This window comes from Rhipicephalus microplus, chromosome 8, assembly GCF_043290135.1.
Source record: "Rhipicephalus microplus isolate Deutch F79 chromosome 8, USDA_Rmic, whole genome shotgun sequence".
Taxonomy (NCBI): domain Eukaryota; kingdom Metazoa; phylum Arthropoda; class Arachnida; order Ixodida; family Ixodidae; genus Rhipicephalus; species Rhipicephalus microplus.
In genome coordinates, this window is record NC_134707.1 from 89,993,384 (window position 1) to 90,004,747 (window position 11,364).

Sequence of the window (11,364 nt, forward strand, 5' to 3'; positions counted from 1 at the left end):
TCTCACATCATGATTTTCACGTTATGACTCGTTAAATATATTCTTCATATAGATATCATGTATAGTATCGATATCATTATCGAAATGGCCAGGAGAGCTAAAAGTCGTAGTCGGCTAGATAGATAAAAATATAGATAGATACGCTCAATACGCTCATATAGATAGATACGTCGGCGAAGTTCGCTAAGAAATGCTTCGCATTTAAAACAATTGCAACACCAAGTTAGATCTGTAACATTTTTTACGGCACCTTCGGTGTAATGTGAACTGTTCCCGTGGCAGCTCCTCGATCCCGCAGCATGTTCCGTGGTAGTTTTTGTTCTAACAACAATCCCGCTGACATTGTACGCGATTACTTTGATATGCTTATTCAATTGTTTTTATGTTATTACGACGAAAATCCTGCATGGCTTTTTTCCCCATTGAAACCACAATGTAAAATTCTTCTTCATTCTTCTTTTTCGCAAGACACTCTTTCATAATATTTAAACAGTTCTGTTACTTGATGAGCCATTCACAATTTTTTCCGCCGTAGTTTTTCAGCAGCTAATATCACTCGGTGCAATGATCTGCAGCTTTAGTTTCATCCGTAGCTCGTCTTTTGCTTAGCTACTTGTGCTAGAATAAATAAGCCACCAGGCTTATAAAATAAAACAAAAATTTTCTTACCACATTGTTTTGTTATTCCGCAATGAGAGTGTAAAATTGTAGGTGGTGTTGGTGAGCATGATCTTACGCATGTGTTCACAGGTGTAAGTTTCAACGGTGCAATTCTCGTCCTCGCATTTGTCCAGACCAAAAATATTGCTGCAGTAGGAGTACAAGTACAACGGGAGACTCGTGTTGAGTACCTAAAGGAGCAAAATGTAAACTAGTCAATAGTGTATACTCATACACTGAAAATTTTCCAGTGTAAAGCACACAACTGTCCAGCCTTTGTATTTGACGAATGTTGTAGGAGATGGAGAATAAAAACAAGTAATATTTTCCTGTTTTCAATGGCATTCAAATTACTATGACAGAGTAGGGTTGAGACTGAACCGAAAGCTTTTCTTTCAGTTTTAGGCAAGAGAAGTGTTACAGGTGTAACAACTGCCTCGAACACGCCCTACGTGGCGTCGTGGAACACTCTCAATTAGTTTAGCCTGCCTCGAATGCGTAAAAATTACGGACAAACAGTAGGAAATTTCTTTCTACTCTATGTGTGGAAAGCTCTGCCTGTTGAGGCTGAAACCTTCACCTCACTGTGTGAGTTCAAACATTTCGTTCCTGATTAGTTCTATCGATCTTTTAATCTTTAAATAATGTGTAATCATTCTCATATTTTTTATTGTTCTTTGACTGCATTTCATGTACTATTTACTTAGGCTTGGTAGATTATCTTTTTATTTTAAATATTTTATTTTAAATATTTATTTTAATTTATTTTATTTTATTTCCATTTTATTTTAAATATGGAGAGTGATGTCACGTAGGAGTTAAAAGCCGTGATGAATTTCAGGCTTCTTACATACTTATGAATGTAACCAGAAGAAATGGAAGCATGGGAGGAGCTCATTTTTTTTTACTTGCAAAAGTATAAATGGCATTTGCTGCCGCAGAAATGAAGTCGACCTTTCAATCTGAAAAACCACAGTCACAAGATCTTGAATTGATCGCACACAGCAACTTGAGCGCTTTCAAACATTATAGAGAAAGGTGTGTCTTCTGACCCTCTGTTCTGCACAGCAAGTTAATATTGTCACGGCTCAACGTAAGCAGATCACCGAAACGTTCAGTCTGAGAACCAATGGCCTGTGTTTTTATGCAGGAGCCAATAGCAAGAGACCTAAACAACAGGACGTCGTCTTCTTCAGTGTCCCTTTTCACGAGACTGTTGGCACGCCTATCGTCTTCGTTGTCTGTGTGTTTCGAGCGCGGCATTTGCCTCCTCTTAAAAGAGCATCGCCCCGATGAGCCAGTGATTCGCACATAACGTCACTTTGTACAAGCGACGGTGCCCCGCAGAGTCACTCGCTGACGTATGGCTTAATGCACACTACGTGCACAAGTTCAGGTCGGTGCTGGCGACGCCTTGTACAGTTTGGGCTGTCCGGGACGACTTCGTAGGTAACGTCCCTTAGTCGTCGCAGCACTCGATACGGTCTGAAGTATCTTCTGAGCAACTTTTCGGATAGTTCCCGTCTTCATACAGGCGTCCACACCCATACCCTGTAACCGGTTTTGTACTTTACAGGTGTATGACGTAGTTTATAGGGATCTGCGTCGTACTCTTGCTGTTAGTATATTCGCAGACGTGTGAGCTGCCTGGCTTCCTCGGCGCGTTGAGTAAACACGTCAGCACTCATTTCGTCTTCATCGCATTCGTGTGGCAGCATCGCGTCCAACATCATCCTTACTTCTCGTCCGTGAACAAGGCTGAATGCGGTCATCCGTGTGGCTTCTTGTTTAGCAGTACTGTATGCAAACGTTATGTAAGGGAGAATCTCGTCCCAGTTTTTGTGTTCGATGTCCACATACATTGAAAGCATGTCTTCCAGAGTTTTCTAAAGCCACTCGGTCAACCCGATGGTTTGTGGATGGTAAGCTGTCGACTTGCGATGAATAGTACCGCTGAGCACCAACACGTGATATAAAAGCGCAGCTGTCAACGCGATTCTGCGATCTGTTATAACGATCGATGGCGCACCATGTCTCAGCACAATGTTCTCAATAAAGAACCGGGCCACCTCCTCTGCTGTGCCTCTCTGGATGGCTTTTGTCTCGGCGTAGCCGGTAAGGTAGTCGGTCGCCACTATAACTCAGTGGTCACCAACATTAATGGTAGGAAGTGGGCCCAAAATATCCATTTCGATCTGGTCAAATGGCGTTGTTGGGATCTCGACAAGATGTAGCAAACCGACTGGTTTCGTGGGTGGTAACTTGCACCGCTCCAAATCGAGGCAGATCCGAACAGGATGCTTCAGGGCAGCGGTGAGTCTAGGCCAGTAATACCTCCCTCGATCTCTGCTCAGTGTGAGCGTGTAGCCCAAATGTCCAGATGTGACCTCATTGTGGCACGATTGCAACACCTCAGAACGAAGAGAGGTAGGAACGACAAGAAGGTAGGTGGACCCATCTGACGAGAAGTTCATTTTGTAAATGACATTGTTGCGCATAGAGAACGACGATAGTCCTCTTGCAAATGCTTTGCGCGCATTCTGGCTTCGTCCTTTAAAATAATTAATCAATGCAAGTGTTTCAGAATCGTCATGCTGGTGATCTGCAATAGATGACATGTCGAGGATTCCGAGGAACGCTTACTCTTCCTCAAAAGAAGCAGCCGACTCTATTGGTGATCGAGACAGGTTGTCGGCGTCCGTGTGTCGTTTTCCCGACCTATACATCATCGTTATATCGAATTCCTGTACTCTAAGGCTCCAGCGTGCCAATCGCCCGGAAAGATCTTTCAGACGTGTTAAGCAACACAACGAATGGTGGTCACTGATAGCTTTTGCCGTACAAGTATGGGCGATATTTCATAACTGCTCACACAACGGCGAGGCATTCCTTCTCAGTGGTCGAGAATTTGCTTCAGAGTTCTGCTTGCGTAAGCGATCACTCTTTTCTCGTCATCCTATAGCGCTACACAAGCACAGCACCGAGGCCAACACTGCTGGCGTCAGTATGGAGCATGGTAGGGGCTGTCTCATCAAAATGGGCAAGCACGGGGGTCGTGTGTAGACGTTGCCGCAAGTCATTGAAAGCAGCTTCCTGTTCGTCGCCCCAAACAAATGCAACGTCGTCCGTCGTGAGACGAGTTAAAGGTGACGCAATGCACGCAAAATCTGGAATAAACTACCGATAATGTGCACATAGACCCAGAAAACGCCTGACTGCCTGTTTATCTAATGGTGTTGGAAACTGTGTTACGGCGGCAACTTTCTCGGGATCTGGACGAACTCCTGCGTAACTGACGACGTGGTCCAGAAACTGCAGTTCCTCAAAGCAGACGTGACATTTCTCCGGCTTGAGCGTCAGGCCTGCGGCCCGTATAGCCTGCAAGACCATTTGCAATCGTTCAAGGTGTTCGTCAAACGTTGTAGAAAACACAATGACATCGTCAAGGTATACTAGGTAGGTTCTCTATTTAAGCCCAGAGAGAACGGTATCTATGAGACGCTGGAAGGTAGCAGGCGTGGAGCACTAGCCGAATGGTAAGACTTTAAATCCGTACAGTCCGTGTGGCGTCACGAAAGTGGTTTTTTCACGACTCCTCAGGTCACTTCCATTTGCCAATCTCCACTCTTTAAGTCCATGGAAGAGAATTAACGTGTGTTACGAAGCCTCTCAATCGAATAATCTATGCGGGGAAGCTGGTACAAATCTTTTTATAACCTGATTTAGCTTTCGATAGTCCACACAGAAACGCAGGCTGCTGTCCTTGACTTGAAAAACAGGCGATGCCCAAGGGGTTTTTGATGGTTGAATGATGTCGTCTTCAAGCATTTTTTTACCTGCTGTTCCATTTCTCTCTACTCTATGTGTTTCTCTCTACTCTATGTGTGAAAAGCTCTGCCGGTTGAGGCTGAAACCTTCACCTCACTGTGTGAGTTCAAACATTGCGCTCCTGATTAGTCCCATCGATCTTTTAATCTTTAAATAATGTGTAATCATTGTCATAATTTTATCGATTTTTGACTGCATTTCATGTACTATTTACTTACGCTCGGTAGATTATCTTTTTGTTTTAAATATTTTATTTTAAATATTTATTTTATTTCATTTTTATTTCATTTTAAATTTGGAGAATGGTGTCATGTAGGAGTTAAAAGCCGTGATAAATTTCAGGCTTCTTACATACTTATGATTGTAACCAGAAGAAATGGTAGCATGGGAGGAGCTCATTTTTTTTACTTGCAAAAGTACAAATGGCATCTGCTGCCACAGAAATGAAGTGAACCTTTCAATCTCAAAAACCACAAATACAAGATCTTGAATTGATCGCACACAGCAACTTGAGCGCTTTCAAACATTATAGAGAAAGGTGTGTCTTCTGACCCTCTGTTCTGCACAGCAAGTTAATATTGTCACGGCTCAACGTAAGCAGATCACCGAAACGTTCAGTCAGAGAACCAATGGCCTGTGTTTTTATGCAGGAGCCAATAGCAAGAGACCTAAACAACAGGACGTCGTCTTCTTCAGTGTCCCTTTTGGCGCGCTCATCGTCTTCGTTCGCTGTCTGTTTCGAGCACGGCAATATTCATGCTGAAGCTTCTGACAGTCTTTAAGGGGGTGAATTAGTGCTAATATATGACGATAAAACAGCACGGCAGTTCGAACGACTGGACAAATCACAGAGGACACTGAGTATGGGATTATAACACCAAAACATGTTCGTAATAAGAAAAGAGAGTTGAGCAGTTTGGTACTTCATGCTTGGAGTGCAAAAAACAGATGAGGGCTATAAAACGACATAGACAATGAACTCGCAAGTGAAAAGTTATTAGAAGGCACACATATGTATCAAGCAGCCAACCTTGTCACGTGGCACACCTAGGCATCTGCGCAGCCAGACAATCAGGCTGAAAATCGCAAGATAATATGAAAAGTAACAGATGTGTAAATCAATAAACAATTGTATCGGGCCAGTTGGTAAGGATCCATCTTTCTAGGAAGAGCAGCCACTATTACAAAGAACACACAACACGAGCGCTTAACTTCAACTTAACGTTTATTGCGAACGTCAGAGTTTATAAAGGGGATGAAAGGAGAAAAAGAATTAAAAAATGAATAGAAAAGAAAAATGGTAAACAACAAAAAGCACACGTGCCAGTCCCGTACATTACTATCCGTTATTGTCTATCACCCCGTCCAAAAAACATAGTTCTTTCCGCGTGAGCGAGATAGAGGGTGCACTAACAGAATCAAAATCATCACGTGTCATTTCAGCCGCTTCTACTATCAAACGGGTTAACAAATCTCTGTCTCGATACAGTACGCACGTGTTATCGAAATAAGGCACACAACCGCACTCCTTACTGTGGATCGCCAAGTGACCATCAGTACCCTTCTGCACTTTATTGTGGTGCTCTTTTAGCCTTTCGTTAATGCATCTTTCGGTTGTTCCCACATAAACAAGACCACATGACAAGGGCACTCTGTAAACAACAGACTGTGCACACTCAACATACTTTTGCGATGCTTAATTTGGCAACCTTTCTTTTCTTTTGAAACAGGACAAGTTTGGCGACATATTCTGGACAGTTTTTCAGGAGCAGACATAGCCACTCGGACGCCCACCTTATTACCAATCTTTTTAAGATTGTGTGCCACACTATGGATATAGGGGACAACAGCTGTTCTATGCTGTGGCAGGGAAGTGTTAATATGCTGCCTATTTTTTTCTTTAGGTCTCTATGTAGCGATTCAGTGACGCTTGTAACCATTCGTTGCGGGTAGCCTGCTGCCTTCAGTCGGGAACTAAGGTTTTAAAAATCTTCAAGTTTGTGGATTATTATTTGGTTTTTTTAAGTGTGATGCCAAAGAGTTTCAAAGTGTTGCTGTTTTGACACTTGGAGTATTTGAGACAGTTTGTCAGCCTCTGAAACTTACACATGAAGTGCCCTATGGTGATACGCTCAGGTTTCTAGATCTGTTGTTGCAATTTTAAGATGACCACGTTTGTTGGCTTTATGAGCCCAGGAGCAAAAAGCCATTGTTGCCTTTCTCTTCTGCCCATACCAAAGTAGTGAAGAGGTCTGTTGCACGAATGTGCCTTTTTAATTCGTTTAAGAAGTCATGTTTTCACCTCATGAAGAAGAACTTTGAGCAACAGGTTTTGCGACTGAAGGCAGCAGGCTACCCGCAACGAATGGTTATAAGCGTCGCTGAATCGCTACATAGGGACCTAAAGAAACAAAATAGGCAGCATATTAACACTTCCCTGCCGCAGCGTAAAAGGGCTGTTGTCCCCTATATTTATAGTGTGGCACTCAATCTTAAAAAGATTGGTAATAATGTGGGCGTCCGAGTGGTTATGTCTGCTCCTGAAAAACTGTCCAGAATATGTCGCCAAACTTGTCCTGTTTCAAAAGAAAAGAAAGGTTGCCAAATTAAGCATCGCAAAAGTATGTTGAGTGTACACAGTCTGTTGTTTACAGAGTGTCCTTGTCATGTGGTGTTGTTTATGTGGGAACAACCGAAAGATGCATTAACAAAAGGCTAAAACAGCACCACAATTAAGTGCAGAAGGGTACTGCTGGTCACTTGGCGATCCACTGTAAGGAGTGCGGTTGTGTGCCTTAATTCGATAACACGTGCGTGCTGTATCGAGACAGAGATTTGTAAACCCGTTTGATAGTAGAAGCGGCTGAAATGAAACGAGATGATTTTGACTGTGTTAGTGCACCCTCTATCTCGGTCACGCGGAAAGAACTATGTTTTCTGGATGGGGTGATAGACAATAACGGATAGTAATGTACGGGACTGGCACGTGGTCTTTTTCTTGCCTACCATTTTTATCTTTTCTATTCATTTTTTATTTTTTTTTCTCCTTTCATCTCTTTATAAACTCTGACGTTTGCAATAAACGTTTAGTGGAAGTTAAGTGCTTGTGTTGTGTGTTCTTTGTAATAGTGGCTGCGCTTCCTAGCAAGATACATGTGTAAACACCTTAGCAAAAATAATTAAACTTCTGGCAAATAAGTACGAAAAAATCCACGAAAAGTAATCGTTTTAATGCACCAGTGGTCAGTCTCAGCATCAAACCTTATTTTGCCCATGGGCAGCCGATGGTTAACTCATACACCATTCCCTCTTCCTTTCAGCGCAGAATGCTTCCATCACCTCCCTTATTACCCGGACTACTCTGTGGCACAGGCGCCATTGTGTTTCACGTGACTAGGGCGACTGCTTACTGTGCCTGCGCGCGCCTTTCAATAATTTTTTAGTTGCTAGTTAACGCCTGTGTCGTGCCTGTGATAAGTGATCGTGCTTAAAGAGCCAGTCAACAGGCTCCAAAACGCGCTGGAAAAGTTCGCACATTTTTTCTGCGCGTGACCAACCTCCTTATACGCGCAGTGACGTCAACTCGGCAATTGGCGATGTGACGTAGCACGCAGCTCGTCAATTGGTCCAAACCAAGTCTCCACAAAGAGTAATGAAGTCAACGTCACCGATCGCCCAGTTGAGGTCACTGCACGTGGAAGGAGGTTGGTCAGGCGTTCGAAAGATGCGCGAGCTTTTACTGTGCGTTCCGGAGCCTGTTGACTCGCCCGTTAAAGTGCCGTCAAGGCATTGAATGTGCGTGCTATCGGAGAATCGAAGCCGAGGAAGCCATGGAATTAGGCACGTGTTGGTGCAAGACGCGATGCTATGGGACTGAAGCAGAAGGAAAAAAGATAAGCAGACGTGACTAGAGATCCTAGACCTAAAGAGCCGGAGCAGAGACATGTCAGTTTCCGGACTTGAGGTTCCAGCAGGCTCCCAACAGGGGGCAAAGCAGCCGTACACGCACCTGTAGCTAAACCAGCTGGTATGGACTGGTATGGTTGGAACATCGCCATGGCGTTCCCGTTGGGCGAGCCCAACGTCTACCGCCGCGAGCCACAGCCAGTGTTCGTGATCTGCATGGCAGGAGCCATGCATCCCCAAGGTGAAGGGCTTTGGCAGTGGCCGCGTTCCTGACCGTTGCTGTCAGAGCACCCACCGCGCTACCCTAGCGTCGACAGTGGTCTAGCAGCGTTGAGCCGTTCAGCTCTTTCCAGAGAGTTGACAGCCAGGATGCCCTCCGGTGAGCTCGCAGTTCGTTTTGTTGCGTTCTTTTGTTTTATATTTAAGGCTACTACTAGAGTTCTCGCATCTTTCGCAAAAAAATTACTTACGGTTGTGGGTAAACTGCTTAGTTATTCTCACCATTACGGTTTAGTCGTCACGTTTCTTTTTTCTTCAAACACTAGCATTACTTTAGAGCTCTGTCTCCCCACACAGTTTGCTACACTTCCTTAATCAATGTCTGTTCTGTTCTGTTATATCTGTCATTCTGCGTACAGGTTGACGTTCTTATTACCTCGTTTACTTCATATTAGTAAGTTATGCAGCGAAAGAAAAAATAATAATGAAGGTACTAAAAGAACAATAAGCAGAAAAACAAACATATTATCACATTAATGCCAGTTGAAATAACAAGTCAGTGTGCAGTTTGGTTGCAGCAATTCACAGTGTCATGAAACGTTTACACGCTCACACTTTCATTTCTAACTCAGAGTACATGTACTGACTCACCATTCCACATATCTCAACTTCTAACTCTATACCAAAAACGCTTATCCAGTCCGGTCTGCACTAAGAAGTCAGTCGGAAAGATATTCTCCTTTTTTTGAAGATTCATCTTAGGCCATGGTCCAAGTAATGTCTTTATTGTCAGGGGCCATCCGTTCAAACTTTCTAGATTCTTCCTTATTATTCTTCTTTTATTTTTGCGTGCCTTTTCGCGCGCCTTTTCTGGGGGAGGAGATTGTTGAAGAATCATTCGATTGTGCATGAGCCCCAACTCGAGTAAATGCCGGAGGTAGTCGAAGATCTGCGGCAGCGTTCGACATGACTTTACGGCAGTGCTATAGTGTGCTTTTATAAGAATATATTTTTCGCTTCTCTGAGATGGTGTGATTTATTCCGCAGCAAGCTCTCTGGGCCTTCCTATTTAGCTATACCGGGGGATTTATTGTACCTGGAAAAGAGCCTTTACAGGAGCGTTGTTGTTCTTGAAGAACGTGGCTGATCACTCCACCGTAGGGATTGGCATGACACAAAAGTGAAACTAGGGGGCAATTTTGAGCGCAAGAAACACACATTCACAGGAACGAGTTGACAGGATGAGCGCAGATCTGAACGTTTTTGTTTTGCGGCCGATATTCACGCCAACTAGGAACCATCTCGTCCTATATTAAGTTTTCCTATAACAAATGGTAAACGTGTCTTCAAAGAAGGAGTGTCAACTTTGCAGAAGTATATCAGAGCTTACAAAATGCCTATCATTTTTCCTGAGCTGTAGCACCGTTAAAACAGCTCTCTTGCGTTACCATTTTCTACTAATTTATGGAATAGTGTGATAAGGTATGCTTCCGCGGCGTGTCGAGGAGCAATATAAATGATAGTTAAAAACAAGGCTTACCTTTGAAAGGTTTAGCTCTGCACGACCTCTCGCAAGTGTTCCATTGGCTACATTTTCTTTAGATTGAACAGGGCACAACAATGAAACAACCATAACCATAATACAACTACATGTAAGTGCATTAGGAGTTAAGTGCGCCATGCCCAGTTGAACAAAGCTAGGGGTGTTTCTGATTTCTAGTGTATAGTTCGAAATTTTGGGGATTGTCGCGTACTACAATTCAACAGAAAAAGACTATCCCAGAACGTTTTATACTCACAAAACACACACAGAAGAACATGTTTACACAAATACACGCTGTCGTTTAGTGAAGCCGTCATATCTGTACTGCGTGGTAAGTTGTTTATTTTGATTGTGACCTTTCTCTTAGTATTTGTCCGAAATGGCCATATAAGCCTGCGATTCTGACGTGCGAAAAAATTCCTAGCGAATGCTTCATGAAAGAATATGCGGGATTGTAAGTTTCTATAAGAACCACGTTTTGTGACTTATTCAATAGAACGACCCGGTATCATTTTTATGGCGGGTACTACTGGCAGCCGTGCCACGACGTGTGCTGTACTGTATCAATTTGAGGCAATATCGGGGATCATGATTTCACTTTTTATTGGTGACTATGAAATCGTTCTTCATCGAACAATTCGTCAATAGACTAGATCTGAAACCTCGAATGCAAAGTCTATGACAGCTTTTAATGGCACTAATGATGCACAGTCACATATCCTCTGGTTTTATTCTCAATATGTTAGTGGGGCTGTGAATCCTGTTCGCAAAAGATCATCGAATAACTTCAGTACTGGTGTTTGTTTTTTTTTACTCAGCAATATTGTTACGCCATATGTGATTTGGGTATGAGCCTTTGGGTAGCGGGGAACAGGAGATTAGAGAAGAGAACGTTCGGCTAGCGAGATAGGCCTCCGGTGCACGACACCTTCAAATCTACCGGTACGCCACAGCGAAATAAAGACGTCCTAAACGCAACAAAGCGGTGGAGGTGCTGGGTAAAGCACGTCGACGAACCATGGAGCCACTGCTGTCTGAACTTCGCCGAAGCCGTCGTCTTGCCGGTTTGCCACCAACAACAACCGTCATGGCCAAGAGCGAAGGTCACGGCTTCTCAACCACGCAAAGGTCAGTGCCGTCTGCACCTCGGTATCGCTATATGGAACCCTGCCCGTTCGTGGGAAAGCAGGAAAAAACGTGGATGCGTG

At 43.6% G+C, this 11,364-nt stretch overlaps 1 protein-coding gene across 3 annotated transcripts in view; it reads right to left on the reverse strand.

Annotated features, from left to right (window-relative positions):
* Positions 1 to 10,443, reverse strand: part of LOC142768653 (uncharacterized) — a 136,434-nt gene extending 125,991 nt beyond the window's left edge. For 2 of the 3 annotated variants that reach the window (XM_075870669.1, XM_075870668.1), the window contains exons 1-2: positions 10,154 to 10,356; positions 670 to 851 (exon numbers count right to left, since the gene is read on the reverse strand). In XM_075870669.1, the coding sequence (XP_075726784.1) occupies positions 670 to 851; positions 10,154 to 10,294 (323 nt within the window). In that variant the 5' untranslated portion in view covers positions 10,295 to 10,356. Of the gene's footprint in view, positions 1 to 669; positions 852 to 10,153; positions 10,357 to 10,412 lie in introns of those variants that run through there. The other variant, XM_075870670.1, reaches the window with a different exon arrangement.
* Positions 10,444 to 11,364: the final 921 nt, after the last annotated feature.